Below are 20,111 nucleotides of genomic sequence, written 5' to 3' on the forward strand. Positions count from 1 at the left end.
GTTATCCGGAAGGGGGAGGTTGTAAAAGGCTCTAACTGCCAGGCTCGTTGGTCTGTTGGCTTAGAGGAACTGGGTGCTTCCTATCAGGAAGCCTGAGACAAATATGGCTCTGGTCGCGTGTCCCTGGGCAAGTCACTTCACCCCATTTACCTCAGTTTTCTCATCTGTAAAACGAACCGGAGAAGGAAAGGGCCAATCACTCCAGTGTCCCTGCCAGGAAAACTCCAAACATGGGGGGGGGGGGCTGAAGGAGGGAGGGTCCTAGCAGTGTGGGGGGTACTGAAGAAGGGAGCCTGGGCGCGGTTTTGGGGGCTCACGCGTGGATGTTGCCTTGCAGGTGGAGGCCGAGGCTGTGAACCGGGCGATCACCATCGCCAACCAGACCAACTGCCCGCTGTACATCACGAAGGTGATGAGCAAAAGCGCCGCCGAGGTCATCGCCCAGGCCCGGAAGAAGGGTGAGTGGCCCGCGGGCGCTGGCAGGCCGGGGTGGGCGGGGGCCCTTTCCAGGCGCTCCTCCAAGCCGGCTACTTTTATCTCGCTCCAGCGTTAACCTAATTACGGCGACCGAGGCTCAGGTTACCCTTTGCCCGCTCTCAGAGCTCGCTGGCATCTGAAGTCCCCGCGCTGCCCAGAGTGGGTGGCGAGCCCTCTCCTTCCTCCCCCGTGCCAGGCTTGGAGCCTCCCCTGCACACACCCATGGCGCTGTGTCCATCTGCTTGAGGGGCTCCTCTGGGACCCCGACTTCTCCCCCAGGCCCGGGGCCTCCTCTGCCATAAGGCTGAAGGGGGAAGGAGTGAGGAGGCCATCCTCCATCAGGGTCTGGGTGCCCATGTCCCCTAGTCCTCAAGGGGCCCCAGGACCAGGGGATGGGGCACCGGGCTGGAGGTCAGGAAGACCTTCCTCAGCTACTTAACTAGCGGTTTAATCCTCATCAAGTCACTAAATGTCCCAATGCCTCGGTTTCCTCATCTGTCAGATGAGGGAGCTAGACTCTGGGGCCTCTAAGGTCCCTCCTGGGGTCCCACGAGGTGCGCTTTTATTTCTGAAAACTCCATTTACTAAGTTACTAAAGAAGAGGCGGGGTAGAAAGCCCCTGGAGGGTCAGAGGCCCTGGGCCGGTGGCCAAGCGACCCTCCCTCTGGCTCTGGTGCTCTGAAAGATAAAGCGAGGGGTTGGACCCTCGTAAAGTGACGTCCAGCCCTGAATCCAGGGTCCTAAGAGGGAAGAGATGGGGTTCCTGTCCCCTCACTCTCACTGCTAGGCTACATTAACTAGGGCAAGTAACTTCTCTGGGACTCAGCCTTGCTAGTCTATAGAATGGGAATAAAACTTCTTGCCCTACCTATCTTACTGAGAGGTCGTGGCAAGAAAATTGATTTGTAAATTGTGAAATTCTCCTTCCTCTTCCTCCCTCTTCCCTCCCCTCCCTTCCCCTCCTTCCCAGAACGTTCAGCGCTGGGGCTGATTTGCACTGGTGGAGGGACTTGGCTCCCTGGGAGTTCCTCATATTGATGAAATGACAGGTTCTCTCTCCCTTCCCATCCCTCCCCCTAAAAAAAAGAGCAAGAACAAGAAAAAAGTTATTATAAAAGCAGGGCTGGGGTGATTAAAAGAGAAAGAGGAAGACAGTAGCTGAGCTAAATGACCCAGTGTTTTAGCTGGTCTGACAGCAAATGCAGCACTCCCCAGCCCTGCGCCCTCTCCTCTGCGGTGGGGTGCGGGGGGAAGCCTTGTGATCGTTTCCTTCTCTTTTTCAATTCATCGTGAGTTCTGATTTGCTAGTTTAGGGATGAGGAGTCCCTACTGTGGCCTCTGTGCTCTTTGGGGCACTGAAGGACGGCCCATTCTGTACCTTGCCGGGCTGGTGATGGGCAGCCCATATTGTGGCCTCTGTGCCCTTTGAGGCATCGAAGGACGGCCCATTCTATACCTTGCCGGGCTGGTGATGGGCAGCCCATATTGTGGCCTCTGTGCTCTTTGGGACACTGAAGGACGGCCCATTCTGCACCTTGTCAGGTTGGTGATGGGCAGCCCATATTGTGGCCTCTGTGCCCTTTGAGGCATTGAAAGACAGCCCATTCTGTACCTTGCCGGGCTGGTGATGGGCACTCCATATTGTGGCCTCTGTGCCCTTTGGGGCACTGAAGGACGGCCCATTCTGCACCTTGTCAGGTTGGTGATGGGCAGCCCATATTGTGGCCTCTGTGCCCTTTGAGGCATCGAAGGACGGCCCATTCTGTACCTTGCCGGGCTGGTGATGGGCACTCCATATTGTGGCCTCTGTGCTCTTTGGGACACTGAAGGACGGCCCATTCTGTACCTTGCCGGGCTGGTGATGGGCAGCCCATATTGTGGCCTCTGTGCCCTTTGAGGCATTGAAAGACAGCCCATTCTGTACCTTGCCGGGCTGGTGATGGGCAGTCCCTACTGTGGTCTCTGTGCTCTTTGGGACACTGAAGGACGGTCCATTCTGGATCTTGCCGGGCTGGTGATGGGCAGTCCTTACTGTGGTCTCTGTGCTCTTTGGGACACTGAAGGACGGTCCATTCTGGATCTTGCTGGGTTAGTGATGGGCAGCCCGTTCTGTAGCCTCTGAGCCCTTTGGGGTGCTGATGGACAGCTCATTCTCATCCTGCCTTTTGAGGCTCTGAGTGAGACTAGTTCCGAATGCCGCCCCAAACCTGGAGCGTTCAGGAGACTTGGTCAGTGGGTCCTGTTGGGGTTGCTGCCCCACAGAAACAGGGCTCCAGCTTCCTGTGGGAACACCGAGGGGGGTCTGGGGGACAGCCTCGCCATTTGCATTTTATACAGCCTGTTGGCCAGCAGCCACTGCGGCGCCCTTTCCCACCCCGTCCATAACAGAGGAGCCGAGAGGCTCGTTGGGAACGGCCCCCCTGCTTCTGGTGGCCCTGGAGATCCTGGGGACTTTCTCCAGCCATTTTAAGTCCGCAGAGCTTTTGTACGCTCGGCTTTTTCTTACATGCTTGCAGCTACTTCTTGAGGAAGGCAATATGGGTTTCAGCTCTCAGGTGATGGTAATGAGCTTTAGAGTCCTGCCGGCGACCCAGAGCCAGGGCGTAGCCGAGGTGAGATTTGAATCCAGGTCTTGCTGCCTGGAAGTCTGGCCTTCTGCCCACTCTTCTGCATTGGAGGCGGCTGGGTGGTAGAATGGTTAGAGCTTCTCCCTGGCTTCAGATCCTGCCTTCAGTCACTTACTAGTTCTGGGGCCCCGGGAGCTGCCTTTCCCTCCCGGATTACCTGCCACCGGTCCTGTGGTTTGCACCTAGGTTTGCTCTCCTGCTCCACTGGAGTGTGAGTGCTTGGGGACAGGGGCTGTTTCCCTGAGAGTCTGGCTTGTTTAATGAATGCTAGTGGAAGACACCTTCCTTGAACCTCAGTTTCCTCATCTGTCAAATGGCCATAACAATAGCATTTACCTCACAGGCTTGTTGTGAACTCTAGTGAGGGCCCACGCAAAATGCTTTGCACACCTTAAGTAGAGAAATGTGATCTACTTAGTACAGACGCTACATGAATATTAATTCGGTGGCAAAGAAGGTCAAACTGACGATCTGGTAGAATGAACTTCCTCTTCTGGAGTTCCCTGTGCAAGGGAAATTAAATGTCTGTTCTCTCCTCTCCTCCTCCTCCTCCTCCTCCTCCTCTCTCCTCCTCCTCCTCCTCCTCCTCCTCCTCCTCCTCCTCCTCCTCCTCTTCCTCCTCCTCCTCCTCTCCTCCTCCTCCTCCTCTCCTCATCGTTGTTGTTGAGGAGGGTTAGGGAATTGGGGTTCCAAGATCGCCTATATTGAGCCTCAAGGGTTTGCGGAAGCCATCTGCTCAAAGTCCTCTGACAGATGAGGAAACTGAGTTTTGGTGAAGCTGTGAGTTGCCTCCAGCCTCAGGCAGTGAGGAGAGTGGGGGGTGCGAGCCCAGCTTTCTTTGTGATTCTAAAGCCAGGGATCTGCCACTGGGCCACGCTGCTGCCGCTAGATTTGGGGTGGGTTCTGCTGGCTCCCTCCAAGCAGTTGAAAGGCCCTCCTGGAGAAGGATGAGACTTGAATATATAGAATATATATGTGTCTTATCTATGTATGTATATAGTATATATGTATGGTATTCGTGTGTTATTTATGTATACACGAATATATATGTCTCTCTATATGTATGTATGTATATACGGATACATAAATATTCTCTATCCAGGTAAAATAAATGTATCTATATCTATATGTGTGTGTATGTAGCATATATGTATATGCCATACACACATACACATATATACATATACATATAGTATATATGTGTATCTGTATAGTATATAGGTGCTTATGTATATGCATATGTATGTATGTATACATATATATTCTCTACATAAAATAGAATATGTGTGTATGTAGTTTATATGTATAATATTATGTATATATCTATATACACATATATTATATATATGTAAAATACAATATATGTACCTATATATAGTATGTATGTATATCTATATATGTGTCTATATACATTTAAATATATATTATATATAAATTTCTTTGTATAAAGTAGAATATATATGTATGGTATATATGTATAAATCTATATTTATATATATATATATATATATATGTAAAATAGAATATATATATATATAGTATGTATATCTATATATGTGTCTATATACATTTAAATATATATGATATATATATATGTAAATTCTTTGTATAAAGTAGAATATATATGTATGGTATATATGTATAAATCTATATATTATATATATGTAAAATAGAATATCTGTACCTATATATATAGTATGTATATCTATATATGTGTCTATATACATTTATATATATATATAAATTCTTTGTATAAAGTAGAATATATGTGTAAGGTATATATGTATAGATCTATATATTCTATATGTGTAAAATAGAATATATGTACCTATACATAGTATGTGTGTATCTATATAGATACATATATAGATTCTCTGTATAAAGTAGAATATATATGTATCTATATATGTATGTATATCTACATATGTATGTATATATGTATTTACACATGTATGCATCCATATATATATGCAGATATAGATACATATTTGCGATATATGTAAAAGAGAATATATCTATGTGCCGATGTGTAGATATGTATATGTATTTATATATGTACATATTTATATATGGTATGTATCTATATATGTATCTAGTTGGTGTATATGTATAGTATGCACGTATATCTATATAAGTATCTATATGTAGTTATAGATACATATTTGTTCTCTCCATATAAACTAGATCTCTATCTACACATGTATATATCTATAAAAATATATCCTCCCTATATATAAGATAGGGAGAAGGCCCTTCTGAGCCGCCTGCAGTGGCCAGCATTGTGCTAAGTCTCGGGGGTACAAATGGAAGGGGGCCGAGCGTGCCCTTAAGATTACATCGTGTCTGGGGACACTGTTTGGTCCCAGGGACCGGAGCCAGACCCCGGACTCCAGAGCCACCCTTTCGGTTTGATGAGGGAGACGCTCCCTAACGGTCGGTGCTGGCTGGGGGCGGAGCGGCCGCCCTCCTCCGGGGCCGTGTGGCCCAGTTCGGGGCTGGCCGCAGGAGGGACTTGCCTACGCGGAGGACGAGGGCTCAGGGGCCCTTTGTGCCTCGGGGATATTTTCAGAGCCGGCTGCCGGCTGCCAAACGCTCGGCCCGGGTCGGCGGCCGAGGCTTTGGAGAATGTTTATCCTTCCTCTCCCCGGGGCCCCGACGGCCTCCCGGCTCCGGGGGGAGCTGCCTGGGGCCCTGCCCGGCTGGGTCACCCCTCTGAGGGATTCCTGAGGTGGGAGGCCCTGCGGCGTGGCCGGAGGAGGCAAACAGGGTGTCGTAATATATTTATCAAACGATAACTCGGGCCTCGGAAGGCGAAGGGAGAGGAGGTGCATTCCATTCTGGGAAATGTCTGGCTGTCGGAGCTGCCAGAGATGTTTGCGTTCAGGAGGCGTGGGAAGAGAGCCAGACTTAGGTTCTGGGACTGGCCTGGGGGGCCTTGCAGAGGCGGTTGGGGAAGTGCTCTAAACACTGAATCTGGGCCCCACGTCCTGGATTCAAATCCCACCCCCGCCCCTTATGAGCTGGGGGGCTCGGGCAAATCAGTTAATAGAATCTCTAAACCTGTTTCTTCATCTGAGGGCTGGTGTCCAGGGTGCTGGGGACTCCACTGTATTATCCTGTGGCCGGGGGGGGGGACTGAAGTCACAGGGTGACGCTGATTGTTGGGGTGTTGGATTCCTAGGCACCGTGGTGTACGGGGAGCCCATCACAGCCAGCTTGGGGACGGATGGATCTCACTACTGGAGCAAGAACTGGGCTAAGGCGGCGGCTTTTGTCGCCTCTCCGCCTCTGAGCCCTGACCCGACCACCCCCGACTTCCTCAACTCCTTGCTCTCATGGTGAGTGGTGGATGCATACAGCACCTCCGGGGGCCCAGGGCCAGGGCCCCCGTCCCCATTTTCCCCTCCTTCTTCAGTAGACTCAGCTGCAGGCACATTTGATGGATGTAAGGGATTAAAATAGGCTTGCAGACAGCCACTCATTTCACCGGCCTGACGGCTCGGAGGCCTCGTATTAGCCCTGCTGGCTGCAGAGGGACATCCAGGGCCGAGGGCCGTGAGCCCACGCCACGTGGGCTCGTTGGGAGGAGGGAGGGCCGTTCAGTTAAGGTTCCAAGCCTGTGATTGCTGCATTCAAGTAGCTGAAAGGGCTGAACCTCAGAGCAGATGCTCCAATGGTTCTGTTTGACCCAGAGGATGGAACCAAGAAAAAGGAGAAGCTACAGAAGGAAATTTGAGTTAAATGCAAATAATTGTAAATTATAGATAAATTTACATAAACACACAATATATATTATTATATATTCTATATAAATATATTATTATGTACAACATATACTATATTATTACATATGAACATATTATTATGTAAAATATAGATTAAATGATTATATGTTATATATAAAAATAGATGTAAAAATGTAATAAAAACTTTTAACAGTTATCTAAAAAGGGAATGAACTACTCTAGAAGATCCCATTGGAGGTCTCCAAGTCAGTGAAATCCTGAGATCTTTGCAATTTGTTTTATTGATGCTTTAAAAAATAAACCTCTGTCACTGGTGACTCCGTGCTTCTCCCTCACAACAAATAGGGACACTTAAACAGAGCGCAGGCACACACTGACCTTTCACCTCCATAGGCCGCCATCTTTTTGCTGAGAAGCAGGAGCCATCAAGCCGCAGTGTTGTCCAGAGACATAATAAGTGGTTCCATTGACTTTTTCTGCTTTCCGGGGGAGGAAGGTGGGCCCGCTCAGATAAATGATCCAGCGTAGTGCACAAATCCTCCAGGCTGAATGAGGTGCCTGTGGCCCCCGTGTCTCCCTGGACATCTAGACGGCAGCGAGGGCTCTTCTTGCCCCCCTTGGGCCAGTGGCGGAGCAGCCGTAGGCATTTGGGGCTCTCTGATTTTCTTTCCAGTCTTCCCACGTCACCGTCTCTGTTCTTTGCCTTTCAGTGGTGATCTCCAGGTCACTGGCAGTGCCCACTGTACCTTCAACACTGCGCAGAAGGCTGTGGGCAAGGACAACTTCACCCTGATTCCCGAGGGCACCAATGGAACCGAGGAGAGGATGTCCGTCATCTGGGATAAGGCTGTGGTAGGGCATCCCCTGGTGGTGGGAAGGTCCCCTGTACCGGGCTGGCGGCATTCCCGGTCCTTGAGAACATCCCCTGGTTATCCCAGCACTCTTCTGATTGTCTGCAGCACGCCGACAGCAGAACACGCGCTCGGTGAAAACGGGGTGATTTCCCATTTAATTCTGTGCCCTGGGCACTTGACTCTGTGCCTGACACACGGCTTGTCAGTTCTCGCTGCTTTGTCTCTGCCCCTTTAAGCGCTCCCTAGAGGGTGAGTCTGATTTTTTGGCGAGCCCCTCGTGACCACTGTTGATGGTCCTTATTTTTACAAGGGGAGCAGCGTAGGTTTGCACACTGAAGGCTAATCTCAGCAAGCTGATGCTGTTGTTATAAACATCATGGCTTCCCTTCTAGTGGCTATTACCTCCATAGAGGCGCGTATGTCCCGAGAGGCCGTGTCCTGTGGTGGACAGAGGAAGGCTGGTCCAGGGGGCAGCCAGCATTTATTAAGCACCTTCTGTGTGCCAGGCATTGTACCCGACAATGGTAGAACAAAGCCAAGGTGGAATGGAGTTTACATTCTACCGGGGGAAACAACGTATACAAAAATAAGTAAATATAAGATTCAAACTGGGTGACTTTCGGGTCTCAGTCTACTCCATTAAGCAGAGGGCCTGTAGGGGGATTATAGGTGCTCTGAGTTCAAATGCAGCCTCTGACTTACTAGCTGTGGTGACCCTGGGTAGGTCATTTAACACAGTTTGCCTCAGTTGCCTCATCTGTAAAATGACCTGGTGAAGGAAGTGGCAAAACGCTCCAGTATTTCTGCCAAGAAAACCCTGAATGGGTCCTGACGTGACTGAAATGACTGAATGACAAGATGAAAGCTTTAGATGAGATGGGCTCTAAAATCCCTTTTAGCTCTAAAATTGCATGAGCAGAGATTTGTCTCCCCGGCAAGATAAATTGGTTGGGCCGTTCACATTTCCAGGAGATCGGTTCCCTCCTGTAATGTTTCTCTCTGTGTGACTCAGTAGTCATGTAGGCTGTTCCCCTAAATATGGCTCCCCATCTCCCATCAGTCTTTGCCGGTCTGTGACCGGAATGTTGTTCTCACTTACCTAGCTTCCTTCAAAACCAGTAAAGAGAAGCTCATTCCCTTTTTAATCAGCTATTAAATGTACAGAAGGATTTATTTACCATCTTCCTTCAAAATTACCTTTCACATACATTCCCTTTCCTTATTTGTATCCTCTCTCTACTGATGATTTTCTTTAAAAATTATTGTGCATTTCGTATGTTGGTGCCCCACATTGGGCGCCAAATGCTGGAACTCTGTCTTCCCAGAAATCAGCCGGAGTCAGGATCACTAAACGTCTTTATTCTTGATCTTTTACCATCACGAGTGCGAGAGAGCGTGAGTTCCACCACCCAAGTTTCTCCTCCTCCTCCTCCTCCTCCCCCCACACACGTCACTTCCCCCTCTTTGTCCCACCAATCGAGTCAGCACAGAATAGCTGGGGAGGGTCAACCTTCAAACAAGTTAATAGGGAACTATCCAATTGGCAATTAGTCTCACATGCTTCATTATCCAAGTGCGTTGCTCAGTTCTAGCCCTTTACAGTATGTTCTTTGTGTTTACTTATTTTATCAATTATTTTATTTTACTTTTTTTTTTGCAAGACTTGCCCAGAGTCACACAGCTAGGAAGTGTTGAGTGTCTGAAGCTGGATTTGAATTCTGTTCTATCTGCCCTCTCCCTAGCTGTCCCTATTTATTTATTCATGTCCGGGGCTTTCACCTTAGTGGGGTCCTTCCCAAAGTAGACGCCCCCTCCCTGATGCAGATCTGCCATTCTTTCATAATGTAGAGGCCTCCAGCACTTGATTGGTGCCCATGGTCACAGCCAACCTGTGTCAGATGTGGGATTTGAACTCAGAGCTCCCTGACTCGTTAGGACCCCATTCGGGGTTTTCTTGGCAGAAATACTGGAGCGTTTTGCCACTTTCTTCGCCAGGTCATTTTACAGACGAGGCAACTGAGGCAAACTGTGTTAAATGACCTACCCAGGGTCACCACAGCTAGTAAGAGTCAGGAATACGTGGGCTTGGACTGGGATCCTTTCCGGGAGCCATCGGTTTTATCGTTTTGTTTTCTCTTCCTCAGGTGACTGGAAAGATGGATGAGAACCAGTTTGTGGCCGTGACCAGCACCAACGCCGCCAAGATTTTCAATCTGTACCCCCGGAAGGGCCGCATTGCCGTGGGCTCTGATGCTGACCTGGTCATCTGGGACCCCGACAGTGTCAAGACCATCTCAGCCAAGACTCATAACATTGTAAGTTCCTTAGCCCGTACAGCTTCGCTAAATTGTGCTACACGAGGTGGAGACCCTGCCAGCTCTGGACTAATCACCTTGCGATTCTCAGGCCATAGAGACAGGGTGGGGGGCTCAGGATTGGGGTGACGGACTTTAAAATGCAGAAGGAATAGGGGTCGGGCTTATTTTTCTCATAGGAAACACTGCAGGGGAAATATAGCTCCTTCCCTTTGAAATGATGGGCTGTTCCCTCCAGGCCCCTTGGGTTTTTGTCTTGGAGGCGTTGCTGGATGGGAGCGCTTTAAGGTCCCCTCCTGGGGGGCAGCTGACAGATTTCTTTCAATATAATGTCCATCTTTCACCCCGGGCTGGACGCAGGGGAGCTCAGCAAAGAAAGCCCTTTCTTCGATGTGAGCCGGGCCTTCTAGGAGGGGCCGCAGGGGACGGAGGAGCGGAAGCAGGAAGGATGAGTCATTCTCTGGTGTCTTGAAAGAATTATTTCTAAAGTGGAGTCAGCCTTCCGGGACATGACTTCTTTATCTGGGGCTCTTGGGCTCCTGGGCCTTTGTGCCCTAGCTCGAAAGAGAATTCAGGGCGAACCTTCTTTCCATTAGCACTTATCCCATTGAAATTTTCTCCTCAATGAGGAGAATAACGGAAAGAGCCCTAAAAAGGGCGGCCTTCGTACCCAAGGTGGGCGGCTGTTTGGGAACCAAGTCCTTGATGACTTCTGTTCCTAGGGAATCTCTTGAACTACTTTGCCAAAGTTAGAGATTTCTTGGGGATTTCTTGAACTTTTTTCCAGCAGCTATAAAAGGTTGCCTGTACTAACTTTGGAAACCATCCAGTCTAAAAAACAAACAAACAAAAAAAACCTCTGAAGACCTGGGGGTCTTAGTGGATCCCAAACTCGATATGAATTAATAGTGTCACAAAAGACAAAAAATCCATTAAGAGACACAGTGTTCACGTGAGAAGTGACAGTTATGTTTGATGTTTTCTGCGCAGGCCAGATTTGAAATCTCACCTTCATAAGAAGCTTTTTTTAAAAATAGTTTTTATTTTTCAAAATCCGTGCGAAGAGAGTTTTCAACATGCGTCCTTGCAAAACCTTGTGTTCCATATTTTTCTCCCTCCCTCCTCCCCTCCCACCTCCCCTCGAGAGCAAGCAGTCCAATGTAGGTTAAACAGGTGCAGTTCTTCTAAATGTATTTCCACATTAATCATGCTTCACAAGAAAAATCAGGAAAGGAAAAAGGAAAAAAAAAACAGGCAAGCAGAAGGTGAAAACACTAGAGCCACATTCAGTCCCCACGGTCCTCTCTCTGGATGCAGGTGGCCAAAAGAAGTCTTTTTTTTATCTGTCCGAGGCTTGTTTGTCCGTACCTGTCTCCATGTTGTCACCCTCATTAGACTGAGATCTCTTTAAGAGCAGGGCCCATCTTGCCTTTCGTTGCACATCCAATGTTTAGCCTGGTGCCCAGCATATAGTAGGTACATAATAAATGCTTGTTGATTGACTGATGTTGTTCCAATATCATCTGAAAAAAAAAAAAAAAACCATGAGCATGAACCATGATCAAAAAAGGGTCATTGAGGGGCTGGAATTAATTTCATATTGGAATTCATTGAGGGACTGGGATCTTTTGCTTAGAGAAGTTAGGGCTTGGAGATGACACGGTGGCTGGCTTCCAATATTTGAAGGATAATCATTTAGAAGAGGGATTAAACATATTCAGTTCTAAGGGGGCAGAAGCAGGAATGATGGGGGAAATTGCAGACATAAATTTAGGAAAAGCTCTTTGGAGAAAAACTTGCTAGTGCTTAGGGCTACCTTCAAGTGGAATGGACTTCCTGCAGTGGTCACTGGCTAAGGGCTAGTGCTGACCTCAGCGGAATGGACTTTATGGAGTGGTCACTGGCTAAGGGCTAGTGCTGACCTCAGCGGAATGGACTTTAGGGAGTGGTCACTGGCTAAGGGCTAGTGCTGACCTCAGCGGAATGGACTTCCTGGAGTGGTCACTGGCTAAGGGCTAGTGCTGACCTCAGCGGAATGGACTTCCTGGAGTGGCCTGGATGAGGCGAGTAGGGGTGTGTGGGGAGGGGTAAAGGGTTAATGCTGTCCTTGGGTGTATGCACTTCCTGCAGTGGCCAGGGGCTCCCCCTTTCCTTGGGCCAAGGCAGGATCCCAGTAGTGGAGGGAAGGTTCCCTCGGGTGGGAGCGGTGTCTAGCACCTGCAGGACCTGTGTGATTGGCCCTTTTGTCTGTGAGACCATTTCCTTTGCAAGACTTTTACCTCGAGGACGAGCGGGGCTCCTGGAGGGGAGGAGTGGAGGGGCCCGGGCCTTTCAGACTTGGAGAACAGTGAGAGCCAAGGCCCAGCTGCAGCAAGCGGGCCCAGGGATGCTCTCTTCACCTTCAGGCGACCTTCCTCAGGTGACCTCATCTCCGCTCGGTTCCCCAGATTCCTTCTTGCTGGGGAGATCCGGCCCAAGAAGTGGCCCCAAGTCTTAGAAAACGCACCGAGGAGGCTTCCCCGGCTCCGCCCCACCCCCTCGTGTTTCCTGGGTTGCGCCTAATGCAATTTAATTTGGAACATTATACTAATGGGCTTTAACCGGCCTGTCTCCTGTCGCTGGAGTTTTCCAGGCATCGGGCCAGATTGGTAATTTTAGGGGAAGCGGCTGGGGGGAGGGGAACGGCTTTGGACTTGGAGTCAGGAGACGGGGCTTCCCTGGCCTGGATGCAGCATTCGGCGGCGATTCTGCCTCAGGCCTTTCACTGCCTCAAGCCTCAGTTTCCTCATCTGTAAAACAGGGAAATAACTCTTGCCTTGGATTCTTGTGTGGGGAAAGCCTTAGAGTGCTATTGACAATAAGGGATCGAGGGAAATGGAGCAGTCATGGGCTCTTCATTTTATTTATTTCAGTTGCTGCCTTTCTTTTTTATTTTATGTGCTCTCTTTATTCTATTTTAAAATTTTTATTGATTTTTTTTTCATTAGTCATTTCTAAATATCTTATCCAGGAAACTGGCTTTTTTTTTTTTTTTTTTTTTTTTAACAAAGACAGAAAAAACGGCAATTAAGTAAAACCAAGCTGTCAAAAAGTGTCAGCAGCGTTTCTACCCATAGGCCCCCACCTCTCCAAGGAAAGGAAGGAGGGAACGGGTGAGCAGTGCCCACTCTGACCATCCCACTGCCTCACTCTCAGTGTTCCATCAGAGGCTCCATCCCCTCTCAGGTCCACCGGCTTGTAGCAGACTTTCCTGTCATTTTAAAATATATTTTCTCATTTGATCTTCGCCTCATTCCCATTATGAAGCAGACAGATGCAGGCGATGGGAAGTTGAGCAAAAACCTTTGGGTTTGAGACCTGTGCCGGGGCTTTCCCTGCACTGATTGACCCCTCATCGGGGTCCCCTGTACATATGAAATCACAGGGTGCTCCAACCCTCCCCCAATCCTGTTAAGCAGGCAGGTTCCACAGATACCATTAACTCCATTTTAAAAATCAGGAATTTGGGGCAGATCTAGGGGGCGCAGTGGATGGAGCGCCAGCCCTGAATTCAGGAGGACCCGAGTTCAAATCTGGTCTCAGACACTTAACACTTCCTAGCTGTGTGACCCTGGGCAAGTCACTGAACCCCAGCCTCAGGGGGGGAAAAATCAGGAAATCCCCATAGACTTTGGACAGAAAATGCCATCTGCCCCAGGAAAAAGAACTAAAGAGACAATGTAGATCAACACATATTATGTTCACTCCTTTTTTTTTCTTTTTATCTCTCCCATGATTTTTTCCTTTTGTTCTGATTTTTCTCCTAACATGATTCACGAAACACTGTGTATTAAAATCGATTTATCAATAAATAAAATTAATAAGATGAAAATAGGGGGAAAAGATCAGGAAATAGAACAGTAAGATTACGTGATTGACTTGCCCGGGGTCACAGAGATAGTATGTGTTAAAGGAGAGATTCAAATCCAGATCCCTGGAGATGTGAGATCACATGGCGTTATGTCACGAGCATTAAAAGCTTGGCTTTCCCTCTGAATGAGAGCAGTGCCATTTGCCTCCAGTGCTGTTCCTGTGAAATCCATAAGTAAGACAGAGGTGGGGCCGGCGTCATTGCAGAGGAGACCCCCCTCAGAAGAGATCCCCGAGCCCTCGGCGTGTTGCCGGGGCCCAGTTCTGGGCACTAGAGATCAGAGGCTGATGAGGGAACCAAGGAGCAGGGACAGGAAGGACCCCCACCTAGCAAGCACCAGGGAAGGGTTTTGCTCTCTTTGTGTGGTTCCTCCGTCTTGTGGCCCAGAGGGGCTCACGCCTGCGACCTCCCCGAGCTGCTTTGTTGCTTCTGGGCAGGGGCCGTGGCTGGAGCCTTTTGTGCCCAAGCAGCCTTCTTGCCTTCCTGACGTTCCCGGCTCCTCCTGGCACTTTCCAGGCCTGGGCTGAAGAGATAAACAAGCCCTGCCTGATGTCACTGGGTGAGGCTGCTGCCAGCATCCTGAGCCATTGTGTGAGAGCAGAGCCTTCACATTGGTGCCTGGAGCTGGGGGCCCGGTATCCCCGGGGGCGAGGTCAGGAAGACTCCCCCTTTGTCTTTTTTTCCCTTTTTCCATGAAAGCTGCATGCACACCCTGGCATTGCTGGCTGGCTCTCTCCAGGTTTGGAGTCCCAGATCAGTTGTCCAGGGAATTCTGGGAGGGAAAGTACCTATTGTTCTCTCTGGGCCGATTCCAAAACTCTTCTAAAAAGAGCTCTGGGACTGGAAAATGGTCCTGCAGCCAGCCGGCGCGTAAATGCTGCGGCGGCCACGCCAGAGCCCTCTTGTGATTTGGGGGACTGGGCAGGTGCTTGGTGAACCACCCAAAATGGCCCCGTGTAACAGCAAGGCTGGGAAAAGAGGAATCGATTTGTCTTCTCCCGGGATCTGGATTCAAATCTCTCCTTTAACTCATATTATCCCTGTGTCCATGGGCAAGTCAGCCACTTCTTCTTTCTGATCTATTTCCTGAGCTATAAAATGGGGCTGCTGGCATCTGTGCAACCCCCTGTTTTACAGGGTTGGGGGAGGGTTAGACCACCCCCTGATTTCATATGTACAGGGGATTCCTACAAGGGAACTCCTCACAAAGCACAGGGAAATCCCAGGCACAGGTCTCCAACCCCAAAGGTTTTTAGCCTGACTTCCCATCGCCTGCATCTGTCTGCTTCATAATGGGATTGAGGTGAAGATCAAATGAGAAAATGTGCTTGAGAATAACAGAAAAGTCTAGTATAACCCAATGGACCTGAAGGGGATGGAACCTCAGTCCTTTCCCCAGTACCCAAAGGGCTGATTCATTGTGCGTGTGCCCATTTAATGAGAATTTCTTAACTATTATGTGCAAAGACAGATACTGGCAGAGAAAAACAGAGGGACAGAAACAGGGGAGAGAGAGAAAGAGAGGAGAGAGAGAGAAAGAGAGGAGAGAGAGAGACAGAGAGACAGAAACAGGAGGGAGGGAAGGAGAGAAGGAGAGAGAGAAATAAAGAAACAGAGAGGTAGAGACAGAAATAGGAGAGAGACAAAGATGGAGAGAAACAGAGACAGAAACAGGAGGGAAGGAAGGAGAGAGGGAGAAAAAGAGGGAGAGAGATAGAGACAGAAACAGGAGGGAAGGAAAGAGAGAAGGAGAGAGAGAAAGATAAAGTCAGAGACAGAGACCAATCAATCTTTCCAAGTTTTCTAGTAAAAATCATGAATCTCCGACTAGAAGGGACCTCAGAGGCCATTTAGCCTAAGCCCCTCATTTTTCAGAGGAGGAAACTGAGGCACCTTGCCCCAGGTCACAGAGGAGGGATTTGAACCCAGTGCCTCGGACTCCGGAGCCGATGCATTTGGCGCTTGGTTGCAGCAGCTGATGGTGGAAGTCCCAGCAGCCCCTCGGAGTAGTACCCTGTGCTGCTGTTTCAGTCGTTAGGAACATTTTTTCTCCCTTAAAGCTTGATTTCTTTCCGGCTGGCGCCCGTTCCCACGAGTTGTTTAGATAATTCATGTGACTGTCTTGTGTGGAGCAGTGGGAAGAGTATTAGGTTGGAATCAGGAGACTGAGTGCGAATCTCAGTCTGCCGTTTTTATGGTGACTGTGAGGTGAGTCCGGTTCCCTCAGTCAGAACCCAGGAGAGCTGCTGATGAAAGGCCTTAAGGAAACTGCCAGGATTTTCCTTCCCCTTCAGGGGCCTTGCTGGGAAGGGCACCTGGCAGCTTCCTGGGCATTCGTCACTGGTACCCAAGGCTGAGGCAGGAGCCCGCGGGCTCTGGTCTTGGGCGAGGATTAGGATCTGACTCTCCAGGCACGGGGGTGTCTTGGGGAGAAGGGCTGGCTTGCAGGCTGGTTTAGGTCACGGAGGCCCTGGGATTTTCTGTGAAAGTGGGAGCCCAACAGGGTGTCAGAATATCTTGATAGGGAGAGTCCCAAGGAGCGAAGGTCACAGCCGGGAGAACCGGGCCTCCTTGGCTGGTCTGTGGGTAGAGCTTGGGACCTGGGGGATTGCCGCCTTCCAGGTGGCGCAGAGTGGGGGAGCCGGATCAAGCACTGGGCTCCGACACTTAGTACATAGAGCCCGAGCAACTTTTCTCAGACTCAGTTTCCTAATCTGTAAATTGGGGATAGAAATAGCACCCGTCTCGCTGGGTTGTATGGAAGATCAGATGAGATACTCCATGTCATGCATTTTAAAGTATTATATAATTGCTATTATGATCATGAAAAGAGAAAAGGTTAGTTCTTTCCTCCAGCTCTACAGGCCCCATGGCTTTTGGTCCCAACATTAATAGGATGATAATTGGAAGGGGGCTTGAGGGGACCCGTACTTTTTGTGGGGAGCCTTAACCGACAAAGTGAGATGGAGATGAGGGTGAACTTGTTCCGTCAATGGCGGCAGGAGAGGGAGCCGATTCCCTCGGACAAAGGCCACCTCTTTCTGGGGTCTCGCTCTTTCTTATTTAACACACGCATTGGCCGGCGGCGTGCTCCGAAGCCTCTTCAGGTTTTCGTTCCTGTGTGTGTTGATCACAGGACTAGACAAGCCTGGATTCCACTCCTGATTTCTCTGCTTTGCTCATTAGGCCCGTTAGCCAGTTAGTTATCTCCCCAGTTACCCATTGTAAAATTATTATTCATCATTTACACTTCCCGGGGAAGTGGATGCGTGAGGGCTCAGCCCATGATGGCAAGAGAGGGAATGACAAGGGGCTGTCCCTTGGTGTATGGGACTGAGCGTTTGTGGCCAGCCAGGAAACATGGCAGCCAGAAGGCTAAGGAGTAGGATCTCAGGCTCCATGAACCTGGGTCTTCTAGCCATGCTGGGTGGGTGGGCACCCCGGTTTTTAGGAAGGACTTTGGTCATCTGGAGGGTGCCTGAGTCCAGGCCATATGAAGAAAGGAGGGATTTTGAGCCTGTAGAAGAGAAGAATTCGTGTCTCTTCCTCCCCTCCATTTCCCCCTACGAGCCTGCAGTTTTCCAAGAGCCCCCCTGATTCCTCTCACTGGGCTGAGTAGTAAATGCGGGTTCTCCGGCTGGAGTGGTACAATCCGCCACTTAGCTCCTGTTGTCCTAATCCCTCCTGTAGCTGAATCTAAACAAACTGGGGCCCGATAGCATCTCCCCAGCCGCCGGCATCCCCGCCCTGCCAGCCCACAGCCCACGACGTCCGTCGGCAACTTCTGAGAGAGAGCGCTTTGTTTTTCTTCCATTCCTCCGTGGCCACAGCCTAATGGCTTTCAGGCTTGCGGCCTTTGGGGCTTGGGCTCGTTTGCATGGCTGCGGTCATCTTGCTGGAATGTTTAGTTTACCAGGTTCAACTGAAACCCCGGCCGGTTTGCAAAATAGGAGCTGCCTGTCTGAGCGTCCGCATCCTGGGGGGGACCCTGGGAAAGGGCCGTTCTCTTCAGCTCGGCAAATGTTCGCTGGCCCCTGTTAGGAGTGGATTGAGCACTAGACGGGGGGCACAGAGATGGAGAGGAGGCAGCCCTTGTCCCCCGGGAGGAGATGAGGGGCTTGTGAGTTTTCAAACATGAGCAGCTGAGTAAATTCGAGATAACTTGAGGAGCGAGAGAAGAACTAAGAGCTAGGGAGATCGGGGAATAGATGACACTAGTGAGGCCGTAAATATTTAGTAAGCACCGGCCTGGGGGATTCCAAGAAGGCTAAATGACATTTCCTGTTCTCGGTGAACAATGGAGGAGACGACGTACAAACGATATGAAGAGGATATTTACAGGATAACTTGGAGATATGTAGCAGAATGAAGGCACTAAAGTTAAGCATCAAGAGAGGGAAGACAATAAGCATTTATGTAGCACCTACTGTATGAAGTGCTGTGTCTCATAATAAATGTGATCTCATTAGATCATAACCTTGGGAGGTGGGGGCTATTGTTATCCCCATTTTTCAGGTGAGGAAACTGAGGCAAACAGAAGTTTGACTCCTCTCCGGAGTCACTAGTCTTACATACTAGTGAGTATCTGAGGCTGAATTTGAACCCAATTCCAGCACACCGGGCACTGTACTAACAATTTTCTCAAAGCACCAGAGCTGAACTTGAAGGGAAGTTAGGAGTCTAAGCAACCTGGTGAGAAGGGAGCATTTGGATGGAGGGATGGCCTGTGCAAGTACATGGAGGTGGGAGATGGAGTTAGGCTGCTGGCCCAGATCATGTTGCCAGACTAAAAGGCGAGTGATGGACATGACCACTGGGCTGCTCTGGTGGTAACTCGGTAGAGTGGCGTTGGGCTGCCCTATGTGGCGATTTCTGTGTCCCAGATAACGTTTCCTCCCCCTCCTGTCCCCCCCCCCAGTCCCTGTGCTCACAGAGCCAGCAGTGTTTCCCAAGCGCTTGGTTACATGTGGCCCTGTTGCCCAGGGCGAGCTCAGAGCCGCAGGGCCACGCTCTGTTTTTCTTGGCATTCAGCGAGCTCAGACATTTGGGCGAAGATGGTTCTCCTAAGCCGCCACAATCCTTTCATTTGGGGCTTTGCTTTGCTTTCGACTTAACCACATTCTAACGAGGCCACGGGAAGCAGGCGAGGCTGGGGCAGAAGCCTGGGAGCTCCTGATCTTCCCCCATAATCCCCCTCTGCCCCGGCTTTCCCATTTCTGTAGCCCTGGACCCCAGGTTGGCAGCCGTGGCTTCCCTCCTCATCCCACGTTCCACTTTCCCAGTGACTTCAAAATCTGTCCACTCTCCCCTTAACTCCGAACAGCTCAGCTCCAGGCCCTGGTCCTGTCTCATCTGAACTTTCACTATGACCTCCTCCTAATTCATCCCATTGCCTCCGGGCTCTGTCCTTCCAATCCACCCTCCGTGAAGCTGCTAGTGGGCTGTCCCTGAAGCCGGGTCTGACCCTCCTGGGCTCCAAAAGCTCCAAAGGGGCTCTCTGTCCCCACTGGGATAAAACTCAGAGTCTTCGGTTAAGTCCCGCCACAGCTCCCCTTTGAAGATGAGCTAGCAGCTCTTCCCCTTCCCCCCTGAATTTCTTTGTTGTGAATTTTTTATTTAATAAGGATTTATTTTTCTCTCGCCATTACTCCTCCTTTACTTTAACAGAGAAAACAGAAAACAGAGCCCTTGTAGAAAGTGTGTACAGTTGAGCAAATCAGATTCCTGTGTTGCCCCGTGTCCCCAAAACGTCTTGGATTTGTTTAAACTTATACGTGTTCGTGTTATTCCCCACAAGAGAATGTAAGCATCATGAGGGCAGGGGCTTTCCCATCTGTCTTTGTATCCCTAAAAAGCATCGCGATTGGTGGGGCTTAATAAGTGTTTATTGAATAAATGAGCAAGTTTGTTGAATAAATCTGCTCGCCAAATTAAGAAGCAAAAGATAGTGCGATGGATGGAAAGAACAATTCTGGAAAACATTTACTTAGCACCTGCTGTATGCAGAACACTGGGTTAGGTGCTGAGGGAGCAGTACGGCTTAAATACATATTGGAACTGGGATCCAAGACCCCAAACTTGAGTCTATCACTTTTCCTTCCCCTATTGCCTGAAGGGAATATTTGGCCTGAATGATCCAAAGCGCATTGCTTTAGGTTAGAAATTTTTTCAGATTTACAGCT

The 20,111-nt window shown here is 49.5% G+C and overlaps 1 protein-coding gene across 1 annotated transcript in view; it reads left to right on the top strand.

Moving 5' to 3' along the window:
* Positions 1–20,111, top strand: part of DPYSL2 (dihydropyrimidinase like 2) — a 141,364-nt gene that overhangs the window by 110,385 nt on the left and 10,868 nt on the right. The window contains 4 exon segments of the mRNA XM_074285445.1: positions 338–458; positions 6,286–6,442; positions 7,561–7,702; positions 9,849–10,019. Of these exon segments, the coding sequence (XP_074141546.1) occupies positions 338–458; positions 6,286–6,442; positions 7,561–7,702; positions 9,849–10,019 (591 nt within the window).

This window comes from Sminthopsis crassicaudata, chromosome 2, assembly GCF_048593235.1.
Source record: "Sminthopsis crassicaudata isolate SCR6 chromosome 2, ASM4859323v1, whole genome shotgun sequence".
Classification (NCBI taxonomy): Eukaryota; Metazoa; Chordata; class Mammalia; order Dasyuromorphia; family Dasyuridae; genus Sminthopsis; species Sminthopsis crassicaudata.